A 25,915-nucleotide genomic window follows, 5' to 3' on the forward strand; every position below is an offset into this window, starting at 1 on the left:
GGAAAACCAGAAGACGTGGGACAGCTAAATTTGGAAAACCAAGATCCACCACAAGAACCTGTCATAGACACTCCATTACAAAAATTCCAAATCATTATGACGAATTACAAATTTTTCCAGAGCTACCATTTACATCTTTGTAAAGATCATCGTCATGTGGACCAAACACTGGACGTTATTTCCTTCTTCATAGTCTTTTCCAAACTTCTTCGATCACTCAATGTTTGAGATATTAGAGAAACATTAATTTGTTGTCAACTGACACTCCAAAAAACCTCCCCTTTCCCCTGAAACATCATCAAAAATTCCCATCACTGAACAACCGTCTAACCCCCAACTATTTTCATCTGTTCCAGGATACACCTACCTAGGATCGGCGTTGGTAGTGGAGCCATCAGTAGCCAGCAGCACAAAAAAACGGTAAGTCGCCCTCTCAAAGCCAATGGCATCAATTATCCTGCATCCAGCACGTTAACAACTTGCGAAATCAACACTTTTACCGGAATATCATGAACCATCGCGTGTAATGAGGCACCATTAGCCCATATACCCCAACCTCCAGGCGTCCATAAACGTCGGCGTACCAACGTTGATGTACAGAACCGAAAATCAACGTAAACCAAAAAAAAAAATTCACCAGTGAATCTCAATCGTTTTTGGTTCCCTTCAAGCTCTTCTTTCCTGTTTCTTTCCTTCCAAACACATCAGACTGTCGCGTTCCATTTAACGAACCGACTTGAGAGGGGAAGGAACAGTATTTGGGAGCCTCTGAAGGGTCTAAAACGTTATAACGTCGAACCCTCTCTTCTCATTTTTTTTTTCGAGTTCAAAAAAGTGCGGCACCTGCCTACGACTCCAGTGAACCAGTCGCTCGTGCCATACAACAGCAATCTGTTATTTTTACATTGTTCCATTCCACCTTCCACCCTCCCCCTTGCCACCCCTCTTCACTTTATAGCCTATATTCTAACCCCATCATTGTCGTGAAGAGACTCCGACAATTATTTAGAACTCAGTTGTCCAGGAAAAAAAGCCCTTCAATATGTTGGTCCTCTCGTCTCTGTCGAGTTGTATCATTTTTTTTTTTCATTTTCAAAATTTAATGGAAATGCTAATGCCCGGGAATTCCGGGAATATTAATTTCCACGTGGGCTGATATCGTTCAAATGTAAAGTGTGAGATGCGGAGGGTACGGTAACTAGGGATGAACAATGAGGAGAGAAGAAGATTCTTGTGGTGCAGGAGAGAAAACGAGTTTTCAGATGTTTAGGGGTTGGGAGGGGAGAACTCACCCCTTCAGAGGGCTCGTCAACAAATACAGGGCTGGATGTATTTACAGCTAGATTTCTCTTTCTTGGTCCCGCGAATTTGTAGCGTTTGGACTTTGTTATGGTCTTGAGAATTTTGGATGTGGTGGGATGAATTCACGAGTGTGAGAACCAACTCGGTTGTGTCAATCACACGAAGCGGTGTTTCAATGGATTTGTATTCAATGTGGTACGTGGTATGGGTTTATTGTTGTTAAAATTTTGGGGATAATGCGTGAGGACTGTTGAATATTCATTCGTGTCACTGGGGCAGGGGTTGGGGAGGGGAGGGAGGGGTGGTTTGGGTGGGAGAGGGGAATGGAGGGTTGGGGGATGAAAGATTCGCGGGGAGAGGGAGAAGGTTTTTGGGAAAGAGGTCGGGGACGGTCATTGAAGGGTTGAGGGGTTTAGGGACTTGAAATGGAATTTTTGGAAAATTTTTTGGATAATTTTTCGAGGATTTTTTATTAGAAATTGTGATGGTGGTTTGTGGAGGGATTTTATGAGGAATTTTGATTTCACTTTGATCCCGACAGTCGGGGAAATTAATATGCGATGGTCAGATTTTTTTTTAGGTTAGAGAAATTTTATTCTGATAAAGTAGAGAATTACTGTATCGGTATAATTTATCATATGTCAGAATCAAATTTTTTTTGGTTTAGAATAAAAATGAAAGATCATATTTCAAATTTTATCAAGTTTCGGGATAAAAATGAGGCGACGACGACATTTTTCCACGATTTACCGGTAATTTTAACCAAAAATTTCTCCCATGTAATTTTCCTTGATCTTTTACTTTTCTTTTCCTTTGGAAAACCTTCCATTCGCCCCGAATATCCCCCCAATTCCTCCCCATCCACTAAAAAAATCGATCAGAAATTACCCCACACTGTGACCATCTTATCCCCGTTCCCCAAAAATCACCACACCACTCGCTAAAATCCATTAATCCTCCGTAAAAATTATCCACCCCTTCGTGACAAATTCCCCAATTCTTCTCAAACAGATCCGGTAATTTTCCCCCACTCACCCTGAACCCACCCCCAGATCGTACGGTAATTTTTACCGATTCTGTCTCTCCCTTCAAACTCGTCTCCCCGTCCGCATTTTTTTTGGCCGTCCAAATCCATTTTTGATTCTCATCTCTTTTATTGAATGCCAAAAGTAAATAAGGGAAGAGGGTGGACAAGGGGGGGAGACAAAAATATTTAATGTTTGCAGATGATATCGTCGATTGCCATCTACATACGATGTCTAACGTATCGACTGGGCGGTGAATTGGGGGGCGGGAGGGGGCCCTGGTGGGCAGGGGGAGGATGGGGAGGTCCGGGGGTATGTTGAAGATTGTAAGATGGTATATACGCGTGCCCATATGTTTGATGCGCAACCGCAAAAGCCTCGGAGGCACCCACCGAATGCAGAAGCCCTGCACTTTGCGCCCGGGCCCCCTCAAGCCACACAATGCAGGCACGTGCATACCGCCGTCATTATAATCTCCTTCCTCACCCTGTTCTTGCACATGTGTAATGCATCTTTCGAATTGACTTCAATTTCTTTTCATTTTAATTTTACTTCGCGAGAGGGGCATTTTTCAATTTCAAATCACGATGCATTACGAGGGCAGTGGGACTGCGGACTGTATTTATCGTGTAAATTGTTTTTTTTTTTTTGGTGGTGGCTGACATGTGAGAAATTGAAGGATTGAGGGGGTGGGGTGGGGGGTTGTTGGGTTGAAGTTGCGGGAGATTCTCGGATTCCCGGATTTTTAAGGGATTTATGCAGAGAAAATTATGTAGAGGTTCGGGAATTTTGGGAAATTCGGGTGACGGTTATGGTATTTTCAAGTTAATTAGTTTATAAAAATTAGGTGGAGGTTCAGTAATTTTGCAATCCAATATTTAGAGAAAGTGATGTAAAGGTTACGTAATTTTTACGTAAAATATTCAGTTGAAATTACGTCGAGGTTCGGTAATTTTATTGAATCGACGTAAAATTTCTGCACTTTGACACTAAAATATTTAGTAAAAATTACGTAAATGTTGCGGAATTTACAAGGGAAGTTTTTACTAAAAATTACAGAAGTCGTTACTTAATTTTTATTGAATCATTTCCTTCCGTGTATTTTTAGTAGAACCAAAAGACAATAATTCCAAAACTGTCAGTTTTTGAATTATTGTCGAAATTTTTCGGTCTACCACGAAAAATATACGAAAAACAAATCCTTCAATTATTGTAATACAAACAATTACAAAAGAAACATTTCTAGGCATTCCTCTGCAATAAATATTTCTCCCCAATAAATTAATATTCAACAAAAATAATTTTTTCCCCAAATCGAGTGCATCAAACAGACGATTTCTCTAGCATTTTAACGTCATTAAAACCACCCTTCCATTTCCCGAATTATTAACCATTTTGTGGGACAATTGTGTTCGTAAAAATTGTCAACCACCAACCACCCTCCTCCCCCTCCCCCAATTATATCTCTCTATCTACCTTATGGCACAATGTCCACCCTTAATTCTCAACGAAACCGCAGTTCCACCGAGTTTTTCCCTAAAACAACATATGGAACTGCACTAACTCCGTAATATTTACTTCGTATACAACAATTAACCGCAAATACGACGGATATTCGGTGCGCACTTCTCCCTTGAAATTACCATAACAAGTGCACGGGCATTACCTAGTTGGTACACACGAGTCAAATCAGGTACTTAAAAAAGAGTTACCCTTATCCGAAAGGGGTGGTAAGGGGGTAGACTCGGTGCACTGTGCAGTTACAGCCGGTCTTGCCCCCCTCTCCGTCAATGATCATCCGGTGGGGTTGCAACGAGCATAAAGATGCACTTTACACCGCAAGTACTCGCACTTTGTACTCCAGTTTTCGGGTGTATTATTCAGGGGTGTGATTACTTTCATCCGGGGGGAAAAGTTGTTGGCACGTGACGGAAGAAAAAATTCTGGAATTTATATTTTCGAGATTGTGAATTTTTGGGATTTTTTAGAGGGGAGGTATTATAAATATTCGTTTATGTAGTGATAATAGTTGTCCATTTATTTGGATAGTTAATTATAAATAATTATAATGAGTGGAGAAGTTCTGCAGAATTATTTTTTGGAAATGAAAAGGAATGAAATCTGAGCGGTTGAGGGAATTCTCAGGTTCGTGAACTTGAGGGGGATGAATTTTGGAAAATTTCGAATGAATCGCAGATTTTCTGATATGTGAACCAGAATTTTCCTGATCTCTCCCAATTTTCCGGGAATAAGGGAATGTAAAATGGCGAAGGCTCCTTGGGGAAAAGACTCTTCAAGTTCTTTCTTGAGACAAAAACCTTGAAGTTCTCGGTTAAGAAAAAAAGTTCGTGAAATTCCCGTGGAGCTAAAATATCCAAAAAATTTTAGCAAATGTAAAAATCACTGGAGAAAAATATTGGTCATGACTCCCCTAGGGATATTTACTCACGTGGTTTTCCTCAAACTCGACAAAGTGAAAATCACTGCAGAAACCTATCGTTCGTTACTAGTTCCCTAGGGAATTTACTCGCGTGGTATTCCTTAAACTCGAAACAGTGAAAATCAGTGCGAAAAAAAATCGTTCATGACTAGTGTCCTAGAGATTTTTATTCGCATGGTTTTCCTCAAACTCCAAAAAGCGAGAATCACTGCAGAACCATATCATTCATGACTAGTTCCCTAGGGATTTTATTCGCGTGCTTTCATCAAACTCGAAAACATGAAAATCACTAGGGAATAATATCATTCATGACTACTTCCCTAGGGATTTTATTCGCGTGATGTTCTTCGAACCGTAAAAAATACCGTTCATCCCCAGTACCCTAGGTATGTGTCCTCCCCTGACGTTCCTCTCACCCTAAAAAATATCCCACTTATCCCCCGTCCTAGGGATTTTTTCTCCCTTGACGTGTCACTCCTCGCCGCCCCCTCAACCGGTAACGCCACGCGCCTAAAATCCCTATAACCCCCCTCCCAAAAAATCCTATTTCCAATTTGGGTCATCGAATTTCGGACATTTGTCTACAATACCATAAGGGTAATGTTTCCATTTTACCAACGATACAATACCCCACCCCTTTGTTTTCTTTGCCAGTCTCATCACGCAAAGCGGATCGCAAAATGCATCGCCCTCCCACTTGCACGTTCGTGTGCAATCGTCCCCCACCCTCTTTTGTCCCCCTCCTCCTCCCCCCACCCCTGAGGGCCCCGCAGGCGCGTGCCAACCTCGTGTGCTCTTCTCCCTTTCTCTCTCACCCCACCCCATTACAACCTCCCTCCCTCCCTCAAACGCCAAAGTGCAGTCTCAACCTCCTCCTCCTCCCCCTCCCCCCTTCCCCCTATCGTTCAACGATGCGCGCGAGACAGAAAACGGTTTACGTTTCGTTCTACTGCAATTCACATTTCTCTTCTCTCCCCCCATTCGCTGTCGTTCCAAGGTTTTACGTCGGTGCATCTTCCGCGCACTTGTTGCATCGAGGTTTCAAGTTCAAAGGCCAGAAGTAAACTGCAATTATTTTTAATTCAACGCGTTGGGATGTTAATTGCTCGGAAGATCAAGAAAAAATTTTTTCTTTATTGTAAAAAGATATTTAAATAGTAAAATATGCAATTTAGTATTTAATATTTAAATTGTGGAATTTAAATATCGTAAATATGGAATTTAAATATCGTTTAATGGATTTGTTTATTTATTTATTTATTGGTTTATTATTGGATATTTATTTATGTCTGAATTAACAATGTGATGTTTAATTCAATTTTAATTGAAAGCGGTCACGAAATTTTTTACTTATCTAGAAAGTTGTAAATTTTTGGTTTTTTATGGTGAGTGATGGTTTTTTTTTTTATGAAAATTTGAATTTTTAATGTACAGGAAACTTTGAATACGTCATGTCCTCAGGTTCTGACATTTTCAGGGGTTTTCTGTGGCATAAATTAACTTGAAAATTGAGAAATATTTAAATATTTATGGAATTAATTGACATTCATTCGTATTAATCAACTAATTAATTAATATTTATTTATGTCAAGGAATTGATCGATTTATCAATAAAAAATACTCCACAAATCGTCCGGTAATTCTGTTATCACTTATCATATTTAGACGGTCCTGTCCGGAGGTGCAATCAGCCTCTCGGCCATTTTACACCCTGCCCTCAGGCAGCCGTCTAGTCGCTGGTATCGAGTATTTGTGCCCTACGAGCTAACTCATAGAGCCCCTTGATCCCGTCCCTGTCGACATGTATATCTATGCAAGTAGACCCGAAGACATTCCATCTGGCTTCATCGAGTCCGCTGCATCTTGTGCATAGGTGAAGAGGATCCTCCTCTGTCAGCCCGCATCTTTTGCATAGGGGGTCAGTCCCCTTGCCTATCCTTGATAAGTACAGAGCCAGGGGCCAGTGTCCAGTGATAAGCCCCACCATAGTACGGAGCTTAACCCTGTTTAGGCCCAACAGGGTCTCTGCCAGCTTCCTAGTGGGTTCTCCTAGGAGGGATTTCGTGTGCTTGGCACCCGTCTCCGAGTCCCATCTCTCCACGATCCTCCTATCCGCACGTTCCTTGACCAGGTCCTTCACAAAATCGGTGTGCACGCCTACGTGCTCCACCTCTCCCTGAAAGCCCCTGCAACTACCGTTCTTTGCTAGCTCATCGGCTTTTTCGTTGCCTTTGATGCCAGCGTGTCCCGGAATCCAGGCCACCTCGAGCCGATTATTTACGGCAATTTCCTCCATCAGCTCGACGCATTCACTCACCAGCTTAGAACAACACTCATACCTGAGTATTGCTCTCAGCGCGCGCTTGCTATCTGAGTAGATGAAGATCTTTTTGCCCTTGTCCCCCCTCTCCAGGATCATCCTGGCGCAGGCCCTTAGGGCAGCTAGCTCGGTCTGGAGCACGGTTGCGTGTGAGCCCAGCCCAATGGTCCTCGCTATTGCGGGCCCCTCTGACCAGACCCCCGCACCTGCCCGTCCGCTCACCCGTGATCCGTCCGTATACCAGACTAGTCCACGGGGCGGCACCCAGTCCGCATCCTTTCCTGACGGGGTTTCCCCCCATCCAAGATTGACCGAGAACTTTCTGCGAAAGTGCCATCGGGGTCTGCAGGCGTCAGCACCGCGCGACAGTAGCCCTTCCAGCTCTCTGTCCGCGCGGAGGACACTAGCATGCCCATTCCTAGCTCCCTTCCATGTTCCCTGTAGCCGCAGTCTTGCGGCCGCTCTTGTTGCCTCTTCCCTTATAATTAGGTGTGGAGGTTGCATAAAGAGCAGAGCCTCCAACGCTGAGCTGGGGGTCGTTCTGAGGGCCCCTGTTATGCCCAGCATCGCAAGCCTGCCTATTTTGTCCACCGCTTTCCTGTGGCAGGCCTTGTTCAAGGCTGTCCACCACACTGCGGCTGCGTATGTTAGCTGTGGGGTCATAATGGCCGTGTAGATCCATTTGACCATCTTCGGCCTTAGACCCCATGTGCTTCCAAACATTCGCCTACATGCCCAGTAAGTCATGGTGACCTTGCTAGTCTGCATGGCGATGTGCTTTTTCCAGCTGAGCTTCTCGTCGAGCCAAATACCTAAGTATTTGACCTCACTCGAGAATTTCAGCATTGTGTTGTAAATGGAGGGAGCCTTAACAGCACCCCTCCTTCTACGTGTGAAGTGCACCATCTCCGTTTTGCCTGGGTTTACCCTTAGGCCCTTCGATGTGCACCACTGCTGAACATAGTCCAGCGCCTTTTGCATCTTGCTGTGCAGCATGCTCGTGTTCCTGCTAGTTACCAGCAGTGCCACATCATCCGCATATGCGACTGTCCTTACCCCCAGTTCCTCGAGTCCAGTGAGGAGGCCGTCAACTACGAGGAGCCATAGCAGAGGAGAGATAACCCCCCCCTGCGGGCAGCCCCTCCCTACCGCAGCCCTTACCTCACTGTCCCCAAGGGTGGAGTGGACAACTCTTGTTCGGAGCATGGCGGCTATCCATTTGATGATCGAATTCTCGATCCCAAACGCTGCCGCAGCTTTCTCCATTGTATCAAAGGCGGTATTGTCGAAGGCCCCTTCGATGTCGATAAAGACGCCAAGGGTGTCCTCCCCCCTTTCCTTCGCATTTTCTATTGTGCCTACCAAGTGGTGTAGCGCAGTCTCAGTCGATCTGCCAGCTTGGTAAGCATGTTGTGAGGGGCATATCTGATTAATCCTCAGTGCCCCCTCCTTAATGTGCCTATCGACCAGCCTTTCCAGCGTCTTCAGTAAGAAGGAGCTCAGGCTGATCGGTCTGTAGGCTTTCGCGTTGTCGTAGCTGCATTTACCCGGTTTGGGGATAAAGACAACCCTGACTTCCCGCCACCTGCCTGGCACATAGCCCAATGCTAGGCAGGCCCTGAATGCCGGTATCAGTCTGCGCAGGAGCAATGGCCCCCCTCTTCGCAAGAGGGCCGGATGTATCCCATCCGGACCTGGACTCTTGTACATTTCGAAGGAGTCCACCGCCCATTGCAGCCTGTCCAGCGTTACTATTCGTGCGGCTAGCTCCCAGTCGGGATCGCCGCTTCCTGTTCGCTTCCAGTCCACTTCCAGGCACTCTCCTGGAAGCTCTATAATAGAGTCCGGGAAATGCGCGCGAACCAGATGCTCAAGGACCTCTCGCGGTTCTGTGATGGTCTCTCCGCTTTCCAGCGTGATTCCACCCAGCCGTTGTGAAGGGCCCCCCGAGAAGACCCTGCGAAGCCTGGAGATGCCTGAAAGCGCCTCCAGTTCCTCACAGTATGTCCTCCAGGTGAGCTCCTTTGATCGTTTTATGAGCCTCTTGTACTCTCTCTGCACATTTCTGTACAGAGTCCAGTCTTCGGCCCTCTTCGATTTGTGCGCTCGGTTTCCGAGCCTCCTGGACTGGCTTCTCAGCCTGTCCAACTCACGGCTCCACCAAGGCACTTTATTACCCTTCCTGCAACGTCTAGCCGGGCATGCCGTCTCAAAAGACTCAGTTAGGGCAACGTGGATTCTCTCCACCTCGTCCTCTAACCGGTCCTCCCTGCAGGGCCTAACGCGTCCAACCCCGAGCCTTTCCTCCAGGTTCCTCTCGAAGGAGTCCCAGTCGGTGGCCCTTGGGTTTCTGCGCAGGCGGTCCTGCTGCGGTTGGGCACAGCCCTCTATGCTAAATCTGATGCGTCGATGGTCAGAGAGTGTGTCCTCCCGGTCCACCCTCCAGTCCCTGCATCGCCTCGCCAGCCGGCGGGTGCACATGGTTACGTCAATGATACATTGACAGCGAGAAGTGACGAACGTGGGCCTCGAGCCCCTGTTTAGGATCTCTAGGTCAACGTCTGCCATAAATTCCAGGAGAGCAGTGCCCCTGTCATTACATCTTTCGCTGCCCCACACCACGTTCTGCGCGTTTGCGTCACAACCTATGATGAGTGGCAACTTTCTAGCTCTGCAGTGATTCACCAGATCACGCAGCTCATTGGTAGGTGGTGGTGTCGGCGAGTCATGTGGGAAGTAAGCCGAGCAGAAAACTATGTCCTCCGCACCGGCCTCCCCCCGAAGTCTCACGACAACCGCCACCAAGTCTCTGTGGCAGAAGTTGGCCATTCCCCTGGCTCCGCACGCTCTTTTGACAGCAATGCAGGCCCTGGGGCCCAGGTCGCCCTGAGCATAGAATAGCTCCACCTCGCCTCCAGATAGGCCTTTTACCGAGCCTCCGTGTTGCCAGGGCTCTTGTATAAGGCATATGTCTGTATGCTCTACTGCTAGGCTGCGACTCAGCAGGGCAGTCGCAGCCTTGCAGTGCTGCAAGTTAATCTGGGAGCAGTGGACTAGCAGAGAGCCTATGCCGTCTCCCTGCCTATTGCCCTCTGCTCCTTCCCCCCTTATCCCCCTGGCCATTGTTTGGCCGTTAGGCAGGGTCGCCTGGTGGCGCCCTAACCTGCCCTGAGTGGGATGAGCCCGGCAGGGCCCAGTTGAGGGTCCCTTGAGACCCTCTCCCAGTTCCCGCCGCGCCCCCTCTCACCAGAGGCGGCCTACCTCTTCGGCCCTTGGTCCGTCCGCTCAGCGGAGGCCTTGCAGGGGCAAGGGGGTCCCTCTGTAAGAGAGAGCCTTCCTCGCACTCCTTTCCTCCTCCCTCGCGGGCGCCTTCCCTGGCAGCTACTGGGGCACTCTCCTGTCCACCCGGACCCTTTGGCGCACCCTCCTGCCCTCTCCCCTCCCCTGCGGTCACTGACCCCCCTTGGTCAGCGACCACTTTCCCTGGGCCTGGCTGCGTCTGGGGCGCCTTTCCCCCCGCCGCTCTCCGCTGGGTCTCGTAGAAACGAGCCCGGCCGAGGCAGTAGAATGGGGCCATCCCCAAACCCTTCAGGGCCTCTAGGGACTTGGGGTCTACTCCCAACACCATGTTGAGCCCCTCCTCCCCGCTCCGGCAGTCCCACACCCTCCACTTGCCTGTGGTGAGGGCCCGGTTCTGCATCCTCAGCCTCTCAAGAGCCATAGCCGCTCCCACGGGTTTTCCCGGGAGAAAGGCCGTAACCCTGATCAGCTTCTGGAGCGCTTCCTTATCCACCAGGATAAGGGAGGCCCCTTCCCAGGGTGCCAGGGTGGGCACCACGGTAGTCAACCACTCTCTTGATCGACTGTCCGCGCATGCCACCCACAGCACGCCATCGTCATACCAGTGGCCATCGAAGCTCGGGAGCTGACCATCTTGGTCAGTCCCGAACAACGCCGCCACTAGCGCCTCCTGGACTAGGTTGGCCTGTTCCCTTGTCAGGGACAGCTCCGGATGGCCAGTTGGCACTACGGCCACCCTGCCTCCACCCTTCGCCGCCTCTCTGAAAGAGGTTGCCCCCAGCCCTTCCATTGCCCGTGCCTTCTTCTTGGGCATGGCCACTTCGGGGGGAGTGGATCCTGAGGACCTGGGCCTCTTGGGCCCTGTCCCCTGTTCCTCCTTCTCCTCCGTCGCGGTCCCTTTCTGCGGAGATTGCTGATCCCGCGAGGCCTCGGCTTTCAGCCTAGCCTGGCGGGCCCGGCGCTTCTCCGCGCCCGTCCTACCCTTCCTCCTCTTCGCCAGGGTAGGGTCAGCGACAGCGGGCCCACCACTGGTAGGCCCCTCTGAGGCTGGCTCCCCTTCCACTTCCATTTGTATCTGCGCTTGTTCCCCTTCCGGAGCCCTAGCGCAGATCGTACTCTCCTCCGACCTGTAAGCCTCTGCCGTTCCCTCAGAGAGGGCACCGTCATCGGCGTTAAAATTTTTATTATTATTTAATGGGTCCATGTTAATCCCACGAGTAACCAGGAAAAGAAGGTCCACCCCCGCAGAGCCTGGATGCGGAGGTAAGGCATGCATACAATGGGGTGCTGCCTGGTTCCCCAAGGGTATCGTTTGAGACACTGTTCCCCAGTGTCATTCAGCCCTCGGCACGATAACTTCCACCTTAGCTTGGGAAGTCTGGTCCGCGGCGATGCTTTGGGTCTTCCTAACGGGTTTTTACTTCCGTAGGTCGACGTTATAGTCATCGCAGACCGGTATCCGAAGTGTACCCCGGAAATCCAGATTCAGGTGCTCTTTCCAGCCTCCTGTCTCCGGTCCCAAGGTGCCACTCATACTCCGGCCCCCTCCTATCCGCCACCTGGAGACGCGCTCAGTAGGTGACTCAAACCCTCCCCTTCGTCTCGTTTATAGAGAGGTCCGGGGCTGAGGGTAATTCTGTTGTTAATAAAAATTTCAAGTTTTTTCTCAAAAATATTCACTTTCACCTAAAAAAATAATCATTAAATATAAACACTTGATTTGTTTATTAAAAAAAATTATTACGTTATTCGCGTATAAAATAAATGAATAAATCGTCATCTCATTTATTTAATTTAATAACAATATTTCTTTCTATTAATTTTTTTATTCCCGTACAGCGAAAGGAAAAATTTCAAAAACCTCTTCTCGTCAGTCTCGATGTTTATCGCTCCCTTCTGATTCTCATCATTGAAATTCAAAACATTAACAATATTTAAATACAACATCTCGCTGAATTGAAAAATCTCCATTCCCCCGTCGAATAATTCATATGAAACAGAACAAGTTGCAGGACACGAGCCCAACTAATCAGATCGAAATCTCCTCGAGGCACCTCGGGAAACACATTTCGTGTTCCTCCACTTGTGCGTCCTTTCTCCGTCATCGACGGGGGAATGAAAAAAAAAATCTCCAAACAATTTGAATCACTAAAGGTATATAAACGCAACAGGAATCACCAACGACTTTATAGTAGGATTAGTATGTTCCCTAGGTACCATTTCGTTTATGCAAACTTGTGTACATTCACTGGTGTGTTGACGCGTGAAGAGAGGACAATGCGAAAAAAAAACTGGACTCTGCAGAAAAAGACCCCATTTCCGTTTCTTTTCTACGATTCATCCCTCTCACACTTTCGCAACAGTCGCTACGGTAACGAGTCGAAACAATAGAAATTCTTGTTCTTGTTATGTGACGGTAAATGCGCGATGAAAAATGAAGAGAAAAAATGAAATTATTTTTATAAAACGGAAAAATTTTGCGTCATTTTGGAAAAAAATTTGATACAAGAAGGATTTCCAGTTCTAAAAAAATTGGAAACTAATTTAAATAATGTTTGTGAGTTGTTTTTGGGGAAATTTAATAATTATTGAACGTTGATTAACGGAAGAAATAATAAAGAATTTAAACTGTTAATTATTCTATATTTATTTTTAAATTTTGGTGGAGATGACAAAATTTTAATTGTTGAAATATTCAGCTTTTTGTAAGACGAGATCGTCCGCGCGTGCTACGCACGCGCCATCTTTTCCAAATCATAAGAATTGAAAACTCTAGAAAATGAATGCTCTTATTCTATCTTCGAAGTTAAAATTAAAACTCATGGAAAAAGACAATTGGGAAAATCTTAATATATTTCGATTGCTCTAAGATTGCATATACTATACAGTGCGAGGCAGCATACGGTATACAGAATCGAGAACATTTCCGCAAATTCGAGATTTAGCTATAATAGCGACAGCAATCAGTCAAGTCAGGAAGAGGGCGTTCTTAGTCTCATAATAATCTAATCTAATAATTAAAGATTTTCTAATTATTTGTGAACATCAAATTATGCGATTGAGATTATTTATTCCCTTCACATAACCAAGAACATCGCTGCTTGCGAATTTTTTTTCGTGAGTAGTAGTGCAGGAGACATTGTTGCCGCACCAAGGTGTATACCTGCGACTTACAACCGTAGGGAAGGTTCAAACTGAATGTCTGCAAAAAAATCGCGTTTTAAATTTTTATTAATGAAACCATTAACTCCAAATCTATGCCACTTGCGTTCAATAAACATTTACAGGAGTGGGACGGATTTTGAAATGAAAACAAAAATAATGTTCCAACAATTATAATTGACATTACAACATATGTTAAGAAATATGAACAAACATTAACATGAATATATCCTTTGTATCACTTATCTGTGATTCCGGAGAGCTTTATCTACTTTAATCATAAAATTAATTAGTCTTCAGTTTTCTCTGTTATATATAAAAAATACAAATGTTTAGTAATACTTTTTCTTCAAAAACAGGGCCATATATTGAAATAAATTCTGAATAAATACTAATGTTCATGAATAGATTATTATAATTCCATCTGTTTTGGTTGTTAAAGCTAAATGAGTATTAACCTTACTGCTATGAAGTTGGCAGTCTTTAAAAGTAAAAAATCAGATTCTTAAAGAGCTCAAGCTTGTCAATGTTTCATTTTTGTGTAAAAAAATAACAGTATTAAACTTGTTATAGAATTAAATTTTTGCGTAAAAAAATAACAGTGTTAAACTTGTTATAGAACTCAATTTTTGTGTGAAAAAATAACAGTCTAGAACTTGTTATAGAAAAAATTTTCAATTTTGCAATTGAACTTCCAGAGTAAATAGCACGTCATTAAAGCTATTCAGCTTTCAGTTTCTGAAACAAAAAAGATTATCTGTTCTTAATAACTGTTTAATGAATGATTCAATGCATTTTCATTTATATTTCCATAGAAAATTTTTTTTATTAATGTTCTAATGAAAATATTATACTGAATTCTGCTTGAAACTAAGCCAACATTAGATGAAAATATTGCAATATTCTCTTGCATTGAAGGGAGAATAGTGAAAAATTAAAAGTAATTAAATTTGGATAACCATAACCATTAATAAAAAAAAGTACCTTATTCGCGACGTCCATCGCCTCTCCAGATGCAGATTCAGCTGCCCCTCGTTTGAGAATGAGAGGAGGTGCTTCGACAGCATCATCCAACTCATCTTCATTGAGGGCTACATCCTCAGTCAGGACTGCAATGTCATCCATGCTGTTAATATTCAGAACAAAACCATCCCCACGACAATCAACTCGACCTTTAATGGTCATTTTGATTCCCTCGATCAAATCTTCTCTCGGGATGTATGTTACCACGTGAATGGTCATGCGATGGACCCTTGTGCAAAACATGCCAGATCCATAACTCGAACCACTTACCGTGGTAATGCTTCTAAATGGCTCTTTGAGCCATCCAGTGATCTGGACTGGCCCGCGAGCAGCACAAACGTTCTCCATCTCAATTTTTTATATGAGATGACCTTCGACCTTCCATTGTCAGCTCCATTCGTAATGTTAAATGTGCCAAAGATGTCGAAAGTGCTCCTACGTGCAAATTGAAATTCTTTGTCGCTCACAGTGTCCGTTGATCGCCGATACTGTGGATTGGCCGCTTTAATAATCCCTCCAGTGATTTTTATTATCTAAAAAGTAAAATTTCAAATTTTTCATATATTCTCATAGATATTCATTCAGATATTCGCATAGATATTCATATAGATATTCATTTTGTTTCCAAAACAGAAAACTGACCTAGAAAACTGAACTGGGCATTTATGTTATTTATTCGTTGATATTTTTTTTCCCTCAAGGTTCCCTACAAATAAATAACGTACGTTCTTACGTTCATTTGTTTGCAACGAACCTATCGGGAAATATTCGATAATTTCGGAGCTCTTGTGGTATTATATGCGATAATTTTTTCATAATTCTGCCGGTAGGCTATATATAAAAAAAACAAACGATAACTTAACCAAATAAACCTCTCTTCATTTCGTGGCACAATTCTCTTTGCCGAAATTTGGATAGGAAAAATAATCTCCTGAATACCACTCGATCTTCAACATTATCGAGTATTTCCCTCTAGGTTCCCTACCACTCTTGTGGTATTATATGTGACAATTTCACTTTTTTTCTTTTTGAATGGAAATCACCTGTACCTGATACATCTTGATCTCATCCTTGTATTTGAGAGCATCATCCCCCGAGCAAAGTATGCGAACCCTTCTGCCATCATTGTTATTTAAAATGCACTTGTAAATCCACTTAGATGGAGACTTTGGCAACTCTCTCAGGTCTTCAATGCTGTCGACGTAGCCGATGATTTTCCTAAGAAAAAAAAATGAAATTACTCTCCGAACACGTGTCAATGATAGGTTATGATGATTGAATGCATAATAAATTTTTGAAATATGTTCATTTTTTAAAAATAATAATAGGAATACTTACATGAGTGTAGCTGCAACATTGAAATGATCAATGGCTCTGTTGGTCGTATATTTAATAGGTGGAGATGTCATGATGTTTCACGATTATAAATTATCTCCTTTTTATAATAGGATAAAAACACTCAAACACGTTGCCAAATGTGATGGTTTTTACCGGTTCATTTGTTCCAGCCCAATGTGCGACTAATATAATCGACAGATGTCGCTTCGGTTTCTGTCTTACGCTTACGCATTTTCGAGATATTTCTTCGAGAAATATCGATATCGATCTGTACACGGGTCTCCTTTTTATAATAGGATTTACTGATTTGTAATATATTACAAAATATTGCAAACGCAATGTAAATTTTTTATTAATATTAATTTTGGGAAATGATAAAAGAAAAACGAGTGATGTCAAAGATAGAAAAAAAGAGAAGTAAAATTAGTTTTATAAAACGTGCAAATTTCACGTTATTTTGCAAACAAAAAGGAAAAATGATTTATTATGGGAATTTCAACATTTTTTGTCTTAAATTTAGTTTAAAAAATAACCAGGACAGTTTTTATTTCATTATTTACGGAATATTCACATCATAATGTTCAATCTCATTAATCAGCTATTGATTATGTCAGAGGACTAGAAACTACGTCTGATAGAAAAGGGATATTATAAAATTTAAACTTATTTAATTAATGATTATAAAATTATAAGTTATGCCTATCAAATAATCAATTATTCCCACGAATTAGCACATTTCCCTTATAAAACAATATATTTTTTACTCAACCATCGATTCTCGACTATCAACTCATCGATTATTCCCACACAATAATCGATTATCTCGATGCATCCCCCATACTCGAACCCCAAGCAATGTCTTCTTTGCTCATGAATTCCTCGAGATTATCGCAAAGAACGATGGCAGGCCCTTCCCCTCGTAAACCCAAAAAAAAAAGAAGATAGAACACGTTCCACTAACAAATCCCGTCCCTTTGTTTTGTTTCTATCCTCAATTTTTCTGTTTGCTCAAAGTATCACTTGGCCTCGAGAAATCGAGATTAGGTGCGTTTCGCCAGGATGCAGCTGCCCTTCACCCAGCCAGGAGGCCACCAAATCTCGAAGCCACAATCGTAATATAAGACGCACAGAGGCAAAATTAAATAACAATATTCCCTCATTATCTTCACTTCCCTCTACTCCGGCTGTAGAAAAAACTAAGTATTGCATTTAGCGGCTCTAAAAGTTTTGCTCTCTTTTAGGTTACGTTCGGATCTTGTTTAAGCGCTAGAGTTTGGCTACTTCAAAAGTCATTCGAATTTTTTTTTTTTTTTTTTTTTTTTTCTAAAGGAACTTTTGGAACTTTAGCGAGGCTTAATTTCGCGGATACCGGGGGTAATAACAGGGGTCAGCGAGTGCAGTATCGGGATCTTTACTGCGATGCAGTTTATGGAGGTTTTAGGGCTTAGGGTGGAACGTGCCAATGCGCTGGTACCATTTGGAGGTTTAGGGAGGGGAAGTGGGAAATTTGTGAGGCTGAAAAAATCGGGGGGAAGGAAACGGTAACGGGGGAGTGACTAATTTATTTGGCCGGTTGAGAATTATTTCAGTCGGAGAAAAATATGGAGTAAAATTGCGTCTTTTCGGTATTTTTGGAGGGGAATAACGTTAAGGGGAATTTTATGGAACGAATGGGGAATTTTACGGAACGAATGGGGAATTTTTTCGCAGGGGTTTGGGATTTTTGTGGGAATTTATCGGGTTGAGAGGAATTTTTTAGTAAAATTACGTATTTTTTTTTTGTAATTTTGCACTTCGAAATTGTAAATTAGTAAATCAGAAAACATACGGAACAAAATTTTGGATAAAAATTAGGCCTCTGAAGGGCGAAACGTGGGGTGAAATGCCAATCCACCACTTTTTCAGACAAGTTTTGTTGGAAAAATTAGCCTTGGAAGTCTAATTTTGCTGATAAAACTACCCTTAGTCCCTCATTTCGCCCCCTGGAGGCCTAATTTTGACCTCAAATTTCTTTCCGTATAGAAATATACAAATAATTAATAACCCCTAGAACAGCGCAAAACTCGATCCAAATTTTTCTCCATTTACCGCACATATTTACCTCACCTTCGATAATTTTTCTTCGCACCTGAAAATAAACAATTTCTCCCGGCCATCAATTCCTTTACGACCACTTTGAATTAATGAAGTCACATAAAAAGCGCCAGTCTTCATCACCCATAAATGCAAATTAAATTTTCCATCGATCTCGCAACCCAACGGCGGAGGCCCCAGGTCTACCCCCTTATCACCATACGGTCCGGCGTAAGACCGCGACCATCAGGTTCAATATTCCCCAAACCCATCGCCAGAAACGATTTTCATCAAGCATGTACTTTCCTCTGGCTTGTCCCAAAAACGAGTGCTTTTGATTCGCATGAAAATTCCTTGCGGAAGCTAATTTTTTTTTTTTTTTTTTTTTTTCTTCAATTTACAAGGCACCAGAAGACGAAATTACACGTGAGGTAAGACACCGAAGATGAAGAGGCAAGTGGGAACACGCAGGTGAGGGATAGGCGTCGCTTAATTATCCCGAAATTGAAGCACGCTGACGTGCAATAATTATTGTTATTCCGTCTTTGTCGAGTGAATCTCTCTCCGCGTTTTTTTTTTTTTTTTTTTTTTTTCGACGATCATCTCCAGCGGTTCCGCTCTGACGCGAGGATACACAGGGGCTTCTCGCCTCTGCTGTGATCGTAAACTTTTGGAGTCAGAGGATATAGTTTAAGAGAAAAAAAAAAAAAAAAAAAAAGAAAGAGTTGAGCGAAAGCGGGATGGGCTGAATTTTTCAGGTGCAATGGCAAACGACACCTGCTCCTCTTTAACCTCAGTAGTCGTCTAAAATTATACTATTTCAAACCCATGATTTCATGTGCCCTTGATGCACCTGGTGGAGGCCCTTAACGATTCACTCGAACGTTTAAGGGTAATGAGGAGATAAACTTCAATTATTCTTTGATAATGAAGGAAAAAAATTATCTTATGAATTTGAATGGGAGGTTTTTTTGGGGTGAAGGACTTCATTCGATTCAGGAATTTTTGGAGGAAGGGTTTGAGGATTTATTTTATTTTCGGTGGATTACAACAATTTCCACTGAAAATTCAAATTCCGGACAAAATTCCGATCCCTCACTTTCAATTTTGAATTTCCTGTTATCACCCAAAATTTCCGTATTAATTTCGTCTCGTGCCGCGCCACAATATCTCTCACCCCTCGGATATCTCCCTCACTTACCCCACCCCCCATCAATCATCCAATTTTCCCTAATATAATCATTTCCAAACCAATTACCCCCGACTCCCTTAAAAAATCGATCGGCCTGAATATCCGATTCAAAATCTCTTCACCAGCAAAATTTCAATGACAAACAGTTTTTGCACCTTATAAACTCATCAACCCACCCCCCACCCCCTCGAAAAACCGTCCGGAGGGCCATAAAAAGTTAATTTACTCCTCCAATTAACTCGAGCGCGTCTCAGAATTCGTCGTAATTTTCATTTGATTAATTCATCATAAATTCCCGGACAAGTTCCTGATGTTCGTCAGCACCAGTCGTGCGATTTCATGACATCGCCAACTTCTGTTTGACGTAAATGACATGACGATAATCCTCTCTGGGTACCTGACACACTGCATCGGTACCTGATCACGTGCATCGCATCCTCGTCTCCTCGTGAAATTGAAATTCCCCGAAAAGTGATGAGAGAGCGGAGGGGTGGGAAGGGGGTAGGGGGGGGGCTGGCAGGAGCGTGTGTCTGATAAGGCCCATATTTAACGGCGATTCCACCTTAATTGGCGTGACCATCATACGAATGAAAAAAAAAATTGCACTGAGGTATTTTTATTTTTTTAAAGAGACGCGAATACGTCTCTTTTAATACACACGACGGCACCTGGTCGAAGAGAACAACTCAAAATTGATGGTTATCTTAAAACGTTTGGGATATTAATTTTTCGACTCGTTCATCACTTTTGTATAAAGCGAAACAACCGATTAACATGCACCAGGACGAAAATACACCAATTAACGAACCATCTATCCCTCTTGAATCCGTATCAGCAAGAAAAACCCACTTCACTCATGTGCGTGACTCCGTCCTAATCGTGAACATTCACGATTTTTTTTTTGCTAATTACACGCGATTTTGATTGCAATTTTGTGATAAATACGTCCAGGGGCTGCCCACCCAAAACGTTTTAGGGAAGTCGTGGGTAGAGTTTGAGATTCTAGGGGGAAGGAAGACGAATGGAGAGGATTTTTCGAGTTGCGAATGTCGAAATTAAAGGAGAGGAAATTTTTTCGGTCATTTTTGCCGCAATTCCAGTTGAAACATTCTAGGAAAGTTAATTGGGGGCAGAATTTAAGATTGAAGGGAGAGTGAAGGCGAATGAAAGGGATTTTTTGGGACTGGTGAAGGTGGAAATTAAAGGAGAGGGAATTTTGTCCGTCATTTTTTCCGAAATTCCACCCGAAACATTTTAGGGAAGTTAATTACAGGCAGAATTTACCGTTCACGTGACAATGGAGTCTTGAAAATGATTTTTTATCACTAATGACGTGGAAATTAAACGAGAAGGAATTTTGTCCGTCATTTTTGCCGAAATTTCATCGCGTAATATCACTCGCGAGAATTTCACGGCGCTGTCACGTAATTTTACCGGAGCGTTCGGCAATTTCCATCTAAATATATTGAGTCTGAATAGTTTCACTGCAAATAAATTAATTATCATTAATTATTTCGGGTGAATATGTTATGATGATTTTTTTCAGTAATTACACGCGATTTTAATTGCAATTTGATGATAAATACACCCAAAACCTCTTTAGCGTTTGGGGAATTAGGAGGCCGGTCAAGGGAAGGGAAGGGGAGGGGAAGGGAATCTACCCTGATGATGTTCTGATTAAAATCCGGGTCCCCATTCCTATTTATCCTACAAAAATCTACTTTTTTCCTTTTTCCAGAACTACCGGCAACGCCCTTCCAGACTCCCCGGTTGTTGGACACCTTACAAACGGATGGAGGTGAGTTCTCATTTTCTTCCTTTACAATGAAGTGACGCTCACTCATCCTCATTCCTTCACAATTACCTGATCATGTTCATCAATCATTTTTTGGGGTGGCTGGGGTGGTTAGCAGGAGGGGGAGGGGGTTGCTTAGAGTGATGCTCAAGGGTGCTAAGTTCTCGGTGAATGATGGAGGGCAGACACGGAGAGCAATTTTTTTTTTTTATAAATCCGGTACCAGCAGCAGAATTTTTACCGCGGGCTAGAGGAATTTTTCTAAAATTACCATAAACAGTGTCCTTGGAAACTGCAAATTTCTGGTGCTGGCATGCGAATGTGTCCGATACCAAATGGCGGGTCAAGATATCAAACTCGTTTCTGGTGTTAGTAACAGAATTTTTACTGTGAGTTACAGATTTTTTTTTTAGAATTACTGTGGAAATTTATGTGGGACACAGAAAATTTCTGGTGCTGACACGTAAATGTGTTCAGGTTTCAATTAAAACCTCTTTATGGTGCCAGCACCAGAATTTTTGCTGCCGAGTACATCACTTATCCCAAAGCACCGTAAACAATTCTTATGGAATACAGAAAATTTTTGGCGCTGACACGACATTCAATCCTCAAAAAATTTCGTTGCTCACTTTACAATTTAAATCCCAAAAAAAAATTTCATTTGACCTAATCTCTCATCTTAAATTCCACCCAGTCCTTTCCTCCCTCATCCTCCCCCCACCCAACTGATCCCCAACCCCCTCAAAAAACCTCAATTCCACACATTAACTCAATTCATATTCCAATAACTTCCTCTCTATCCTCAACTCTCCCACCCTCCATAAATTTAAAACAATTAAACCCTCCCAATTATTTCACGCTCCCTCCCGACTCCAAATGCCTCCAATAATTAAGCGCCCACCCCCTACCCTTCCGACGAATTATAAATTCTTCAGTAAGCATCAGCCATCGTCAACTGTCTTTGGAATGTCACAGAAGTTTTTATCCCCCAAAACGAATAAGAAAACGGGCTTACGATATACGTCAAGAGAAAGTTAAAGCTCGAAGGGTGCGTTGGTCTCTCTGCTATTGATTCGCATAAGAGGGGTTGGAATGAGGGTGAGTTGAGGGCCTTTCGCCCACTAGCATTTTCCCGCTCATTCCTCTTTCTCGTTCTCTCTGGTTGGCGTTCGGTGTGGAGTGTAAGGGATGCTTTCGTGTCCCAACCCTGGCGCCTAACCACTTTTCTCTCTCACTCGGTTTCATCTGCGCCCCCTCGGCCCTTCCACCCCCGCCCCTCTGCTCCCCGGCCGAGGAACACTCCTCGCTTTATCTCCCACCGCCACCCCCCACCCTCTCCTTCAGCCCCTCGCCCTCCAATAACACCCCCAGGGGCACTCTTTCCCCTCCCTTTTCTCGTTCTCGGGAATACCAACCCCTAGGTCTCACTTTGCCATCATCATTCTTCCCCTGGCATCACCAATTTTCTGTTTTTCTTCTTCATGTCGTGCTGATACTTTTTTCTTGGTATCGGTTCGGGTATTTTGAGGGATGAAACTACATTGATTGGAGAATTTTTATTAAAAAAAAATTTATCTTAATTTATAAATAGAAAATAGTTATTTATATATATTTATATGATATTGATATTTTTATTTATGAATTTTTTAAGTAAATTTAAGAATCAATATCATATAAATATGAATATGAATATAATATCATATAAATAATTGTAATTATATTGTAATTATAATTATATATTTTTTTCTATGTGGGGAGAGATTTAAGAGAGGCTGGGGAGGGTGTAAAGCAAAGAAAGACATTTGTAACATCAAGGAAATAAATAATAATAATAATAATAATAATAATAATAATAATAATAATATTTTTTTCTATGTGATGTTTACAAAATATTTTTGAATTTTTTTTACGTGAATTAGGATATACGAAATATTTTTCGAAATATTATTAAAAAATATAAATATTTATTAATTATTGTAATGATTAAATACTCAATTACTCAAGTATCAATATATTATATATTATATGTAATGTCTGTAAAATCAATTGTTTATTTCAATGCTCTCAGTATTTTTGTTGGATAATAATATCGTCACGTTCTATTTTCTCATGGGAAATTATTCCATCAATTCCCTCTCCAATTTATTGAGTAAGAGCCAAGGACTAGAGTCATTGTCGTAAGGAGAAAATGGGAATCAAATGGGAGGTTGTAACGAATGTTGAGAAATAACCCTAATTCTGGAATTATAATGTTCAGTTTGTTACATAGGGTGGGAATAAATACTCATAATGTACTTCAATGTAATCGTTGTCGAAGACAGACAACGGATTTTACTAGGCCAAGATCTTGAAATAGATCTCGTTGGAATAAAGCCCCTCTTATGTCGTCGATATTTATACATCGGAAAGATTAAGGAAAAAGGGACAGAAAAAATTGGTAATTGTTGAGGTTAAATTACCGATTCACAAGAAATTTATGGTTCACGAAGTCATTGCGCAGAAAAAGGAGAGGAGGAAAATCGTTATTTTATTTTATGTGAGGGATAATTTATTCTTAATCACTATTAATTAATACTATTAATTATAATTAGTTGTTTCATTGCACTCTTTTTACAGAAAATCACACGAATTCTGTAATGGAAAACAAAAAATAGCGATTAATGGCTGTAAATAAAATTTTTAAATAAATGGAGCCATTTCTCTTTGTTTATATGGAATTCAACGATAATTTATTCGGATCAAAAAATGTTTATCGAATTTTTACATTTTATTATAGTATCAAAGCTCGAATTTAAGTTAATTTTTAACACATTAAAAATCAAGAAAAGTTATTACCTAAATTTTTAATATTTTCCAAGTTTTCCACTTTCGTACGGCTTTGCATATTGATAATTACTTAATTATGTAAAAAAATAATTGCTTCTTCCAGTGATGGCCAGGAAAAAATTTCTGTGCTGTCACTGGAAATTTTATTGACTTAAACATAAATTATTCTTGAACTTCTGAAAAAATTTTCCGGAAATCTTCGAAAAATTTCTGAGAAATCCGCACTAATTTTCCAAAAATCCTTAGAAATTTTCCCAAAAATCGCCAGAAACATTAGATTTTTTCATAATGTTTCTAGAAAAATGCCCTTCGTCCACATAAAATAAACTGAAAAAATTTTCTCAATTTTACCCAGTCGTTGGGCAAAAATTCAAACTCTTCGAAGCCAAAAAAAAATTTTGTTTTCTCCCCCTATCGAAGGTCAGTTCAACCGCTCAGTGTTCAGGCTCTTCAAGGAATATCGATTGATATTTGTTCCCCTTTGGTTAACACAAGGATTCACCGAGGGGGGAAAAGAAATAGCCCCAGACAATTCCGGAAACCATTTGGGACTTTTGGGACTTTTAAGCTTTTTATTTTATTTCTCCTCTGCCACGCACCATTCACCGGGGTATTTACGAGCCGTGCAACTATTAATTAACGTTAAAACGGTTTTGAAGAGGGACCTATAGTCCCCTGAACCTACCCCAAACGTCATTATCCCGGGGGTTGGGGGAGGGGGGGGGGGGAAGAGTGGGTTGAGACAAAGACGAGTCAGTTTGTGCTCTCCAAAAACTCCATATGCTTCGCCGACAGGGAGTGACCTTGATGCATATTCTTTGGGTGAACTCAAAACACATATTGCGGAGTCAAAATATTTCCGTCATTATTCAAATTTTCACGGTCAGAAATTTTTCGAGAATTTTTATTTTCATTTTATTTTTGATATTTCATGAATTTCCGTAGTTTCAAAGATGTTTAATGTTGCAAACTCAGGTAAATTGTTACTTGATTTTTACTGTAATTATTTATATTTGTGTAATTATTTACACAAAGAGGAATTTTCTATGAAAAAAAATATAAAAAGAAATTTTCGATTAAAGTTTTCCCGGATTTCTGGTAAAATTTGTGTAAAGCTTCTGGAAATTCCTAGGGAATTCCCATAGGCGGAGAGAAAATTCCGATAGAAATTATCCTATCGTTCCTTAAAATGCCGAAACTTGTTAAAAATTAATATCTGATGATTATCTTTTATTCCAGATTAGAGAACTTGTATTTTACCGTATAGTAAATTCTACCGGTTAAGTAAATCTCTATTTTATCCGGATAAATTTTCTCTAACCTCGAAATAAATTTCATCATCAAAACATTAATCGTCCCTAAGTCTCGAACTAAACATGACGTCTCAGGACAGTTTTCCACAAAATAATGGGAGAATTTTTATAAAGAATTTCTCTCAGTCCGGGAATTTGAAGAAAAAATTATGTTTTTGCTAATAAAATCGCAGCAACTTCCAGCACCAGACTTTTCCCTGGGATTTATCCTGCGCTTCTTCTCTCCCCCAATTTCTGACGATTCCAAATCAATAATTTTTATCATTAAAAAATTGATTGCTCTTAAACTATGTGTCAAGAATATTCGCAATTTTCCAAAATTAGAATTATTCAATTATTACCTCAATCTGCAGTAAAATGTCTTTTGGTTTCGCGTTACGGACTTATGTATTATACATTATATACTATATATTATATATTATGTATTATATATTATGTATTATATATTATGTATTATATTTTATGAATTATATATTATATATTGAGAAAATATCTACAAAACTCCTTAAATTAAAATTCTCAAAGAACACATAAGAATATGTATTTACGGTATATAATAAGGGCCTGTCCTTGGACTCCTTATTCAACCCTCCCCCTCCCCCCCCCCCTAAAACTCGATTCCATCGATACCACGAATTTCGGTCGTTCTCCCCGCGACCAGACTTCCGTTTCTTCCTTTCTTTTTTTTTCGATATAATTCCACAATCGACATGGTAACATAGTGTGCGTTCTCCTGACCTTCGACAGGTAATCAATACCACTAGGTGTAGTCTCTTCGTAGGACTGTGTGTGTGCCTGGGGTACAT

The 25,915-nt window shown here is 41.9% G+C and overlaps 2 protein-coding genes across 7 annotated transcripts in view; one reads left to right on the forward strand and one right to left on the reverse strand.

The window, feature by feature from the left end:
- Imp (IGF-II mRNA-binding protein) overlaps positions 1 to 25,915 on the forward strand; it is a 98,079-nt gene that overhangs the window by 18,100 nt on the left and 54,064 nt on the right. For 3 of the 6 annotated variants that reach the window (XR_010300286.1, XM_064135407.1, XM_064135408.1), the window contains exons 2-3: positions 357 to 420; positions 20,914 to 20,973. Coding sequence is in view for 5 of the 6 variants with exons in the window: in XM_064135407.1 (XP_063991477.1) it covers positions 357 to 420; positions 20,914 to 20,973 (124 nt within the window). In the remaining variant the exon portion in view is untranslated. Of the gene's footprint in view, positions 1 to 356; positions 421 to 18,413; positions 18,455 to 20,913; positions 20,974 to 25,915 lie in introns of those variants that run through there. The other 3 variants (XM_064135409.1, XM_064135410.1, XM_064135413.1) reach the window with 2 other exon arrangements.
- LOC135169925 (uncharacterized) lies at positions 14,865 to 16,208 on the reverse strand. Its single transcript, XM_064135343.1, has 4 exons — positions 15,911 to 16,208; positions 15,622 to 15,790; positions 15,215 to 15,278; positions 14,865 to 15,105 (listed from the first exon to the last, which is right to left on the reverse strand). Exons 1-4 carry the CDS (start codon positions 15,979 to 15,981, stop codon positions 15,077 to 15,079), a joined length of 333 nt encoding a protein of 110 aa, XP_063991413.1. The 5' UTR covers positions 15,982 to 16,208; the 3' UTR covers positions 14,865 to 15,076.

The sequence above is a fragment of the Diachasmimorpha longicaudata genome, chromosome 16 (assembly GCF_034640455.1).
Source record: "Diachasmimorpha longicaudata isolate KC_UGA_2023 chromosome 16, iyDiaLong2, whole genome shotgun sequence".
Lineage (NCBI taxonomy): Eukaryota > Metazoa > Arthropoda > Insecta > Hymenoptera > Braconidae > Diachasmimorpha > Diachasmimorpha longicaudata.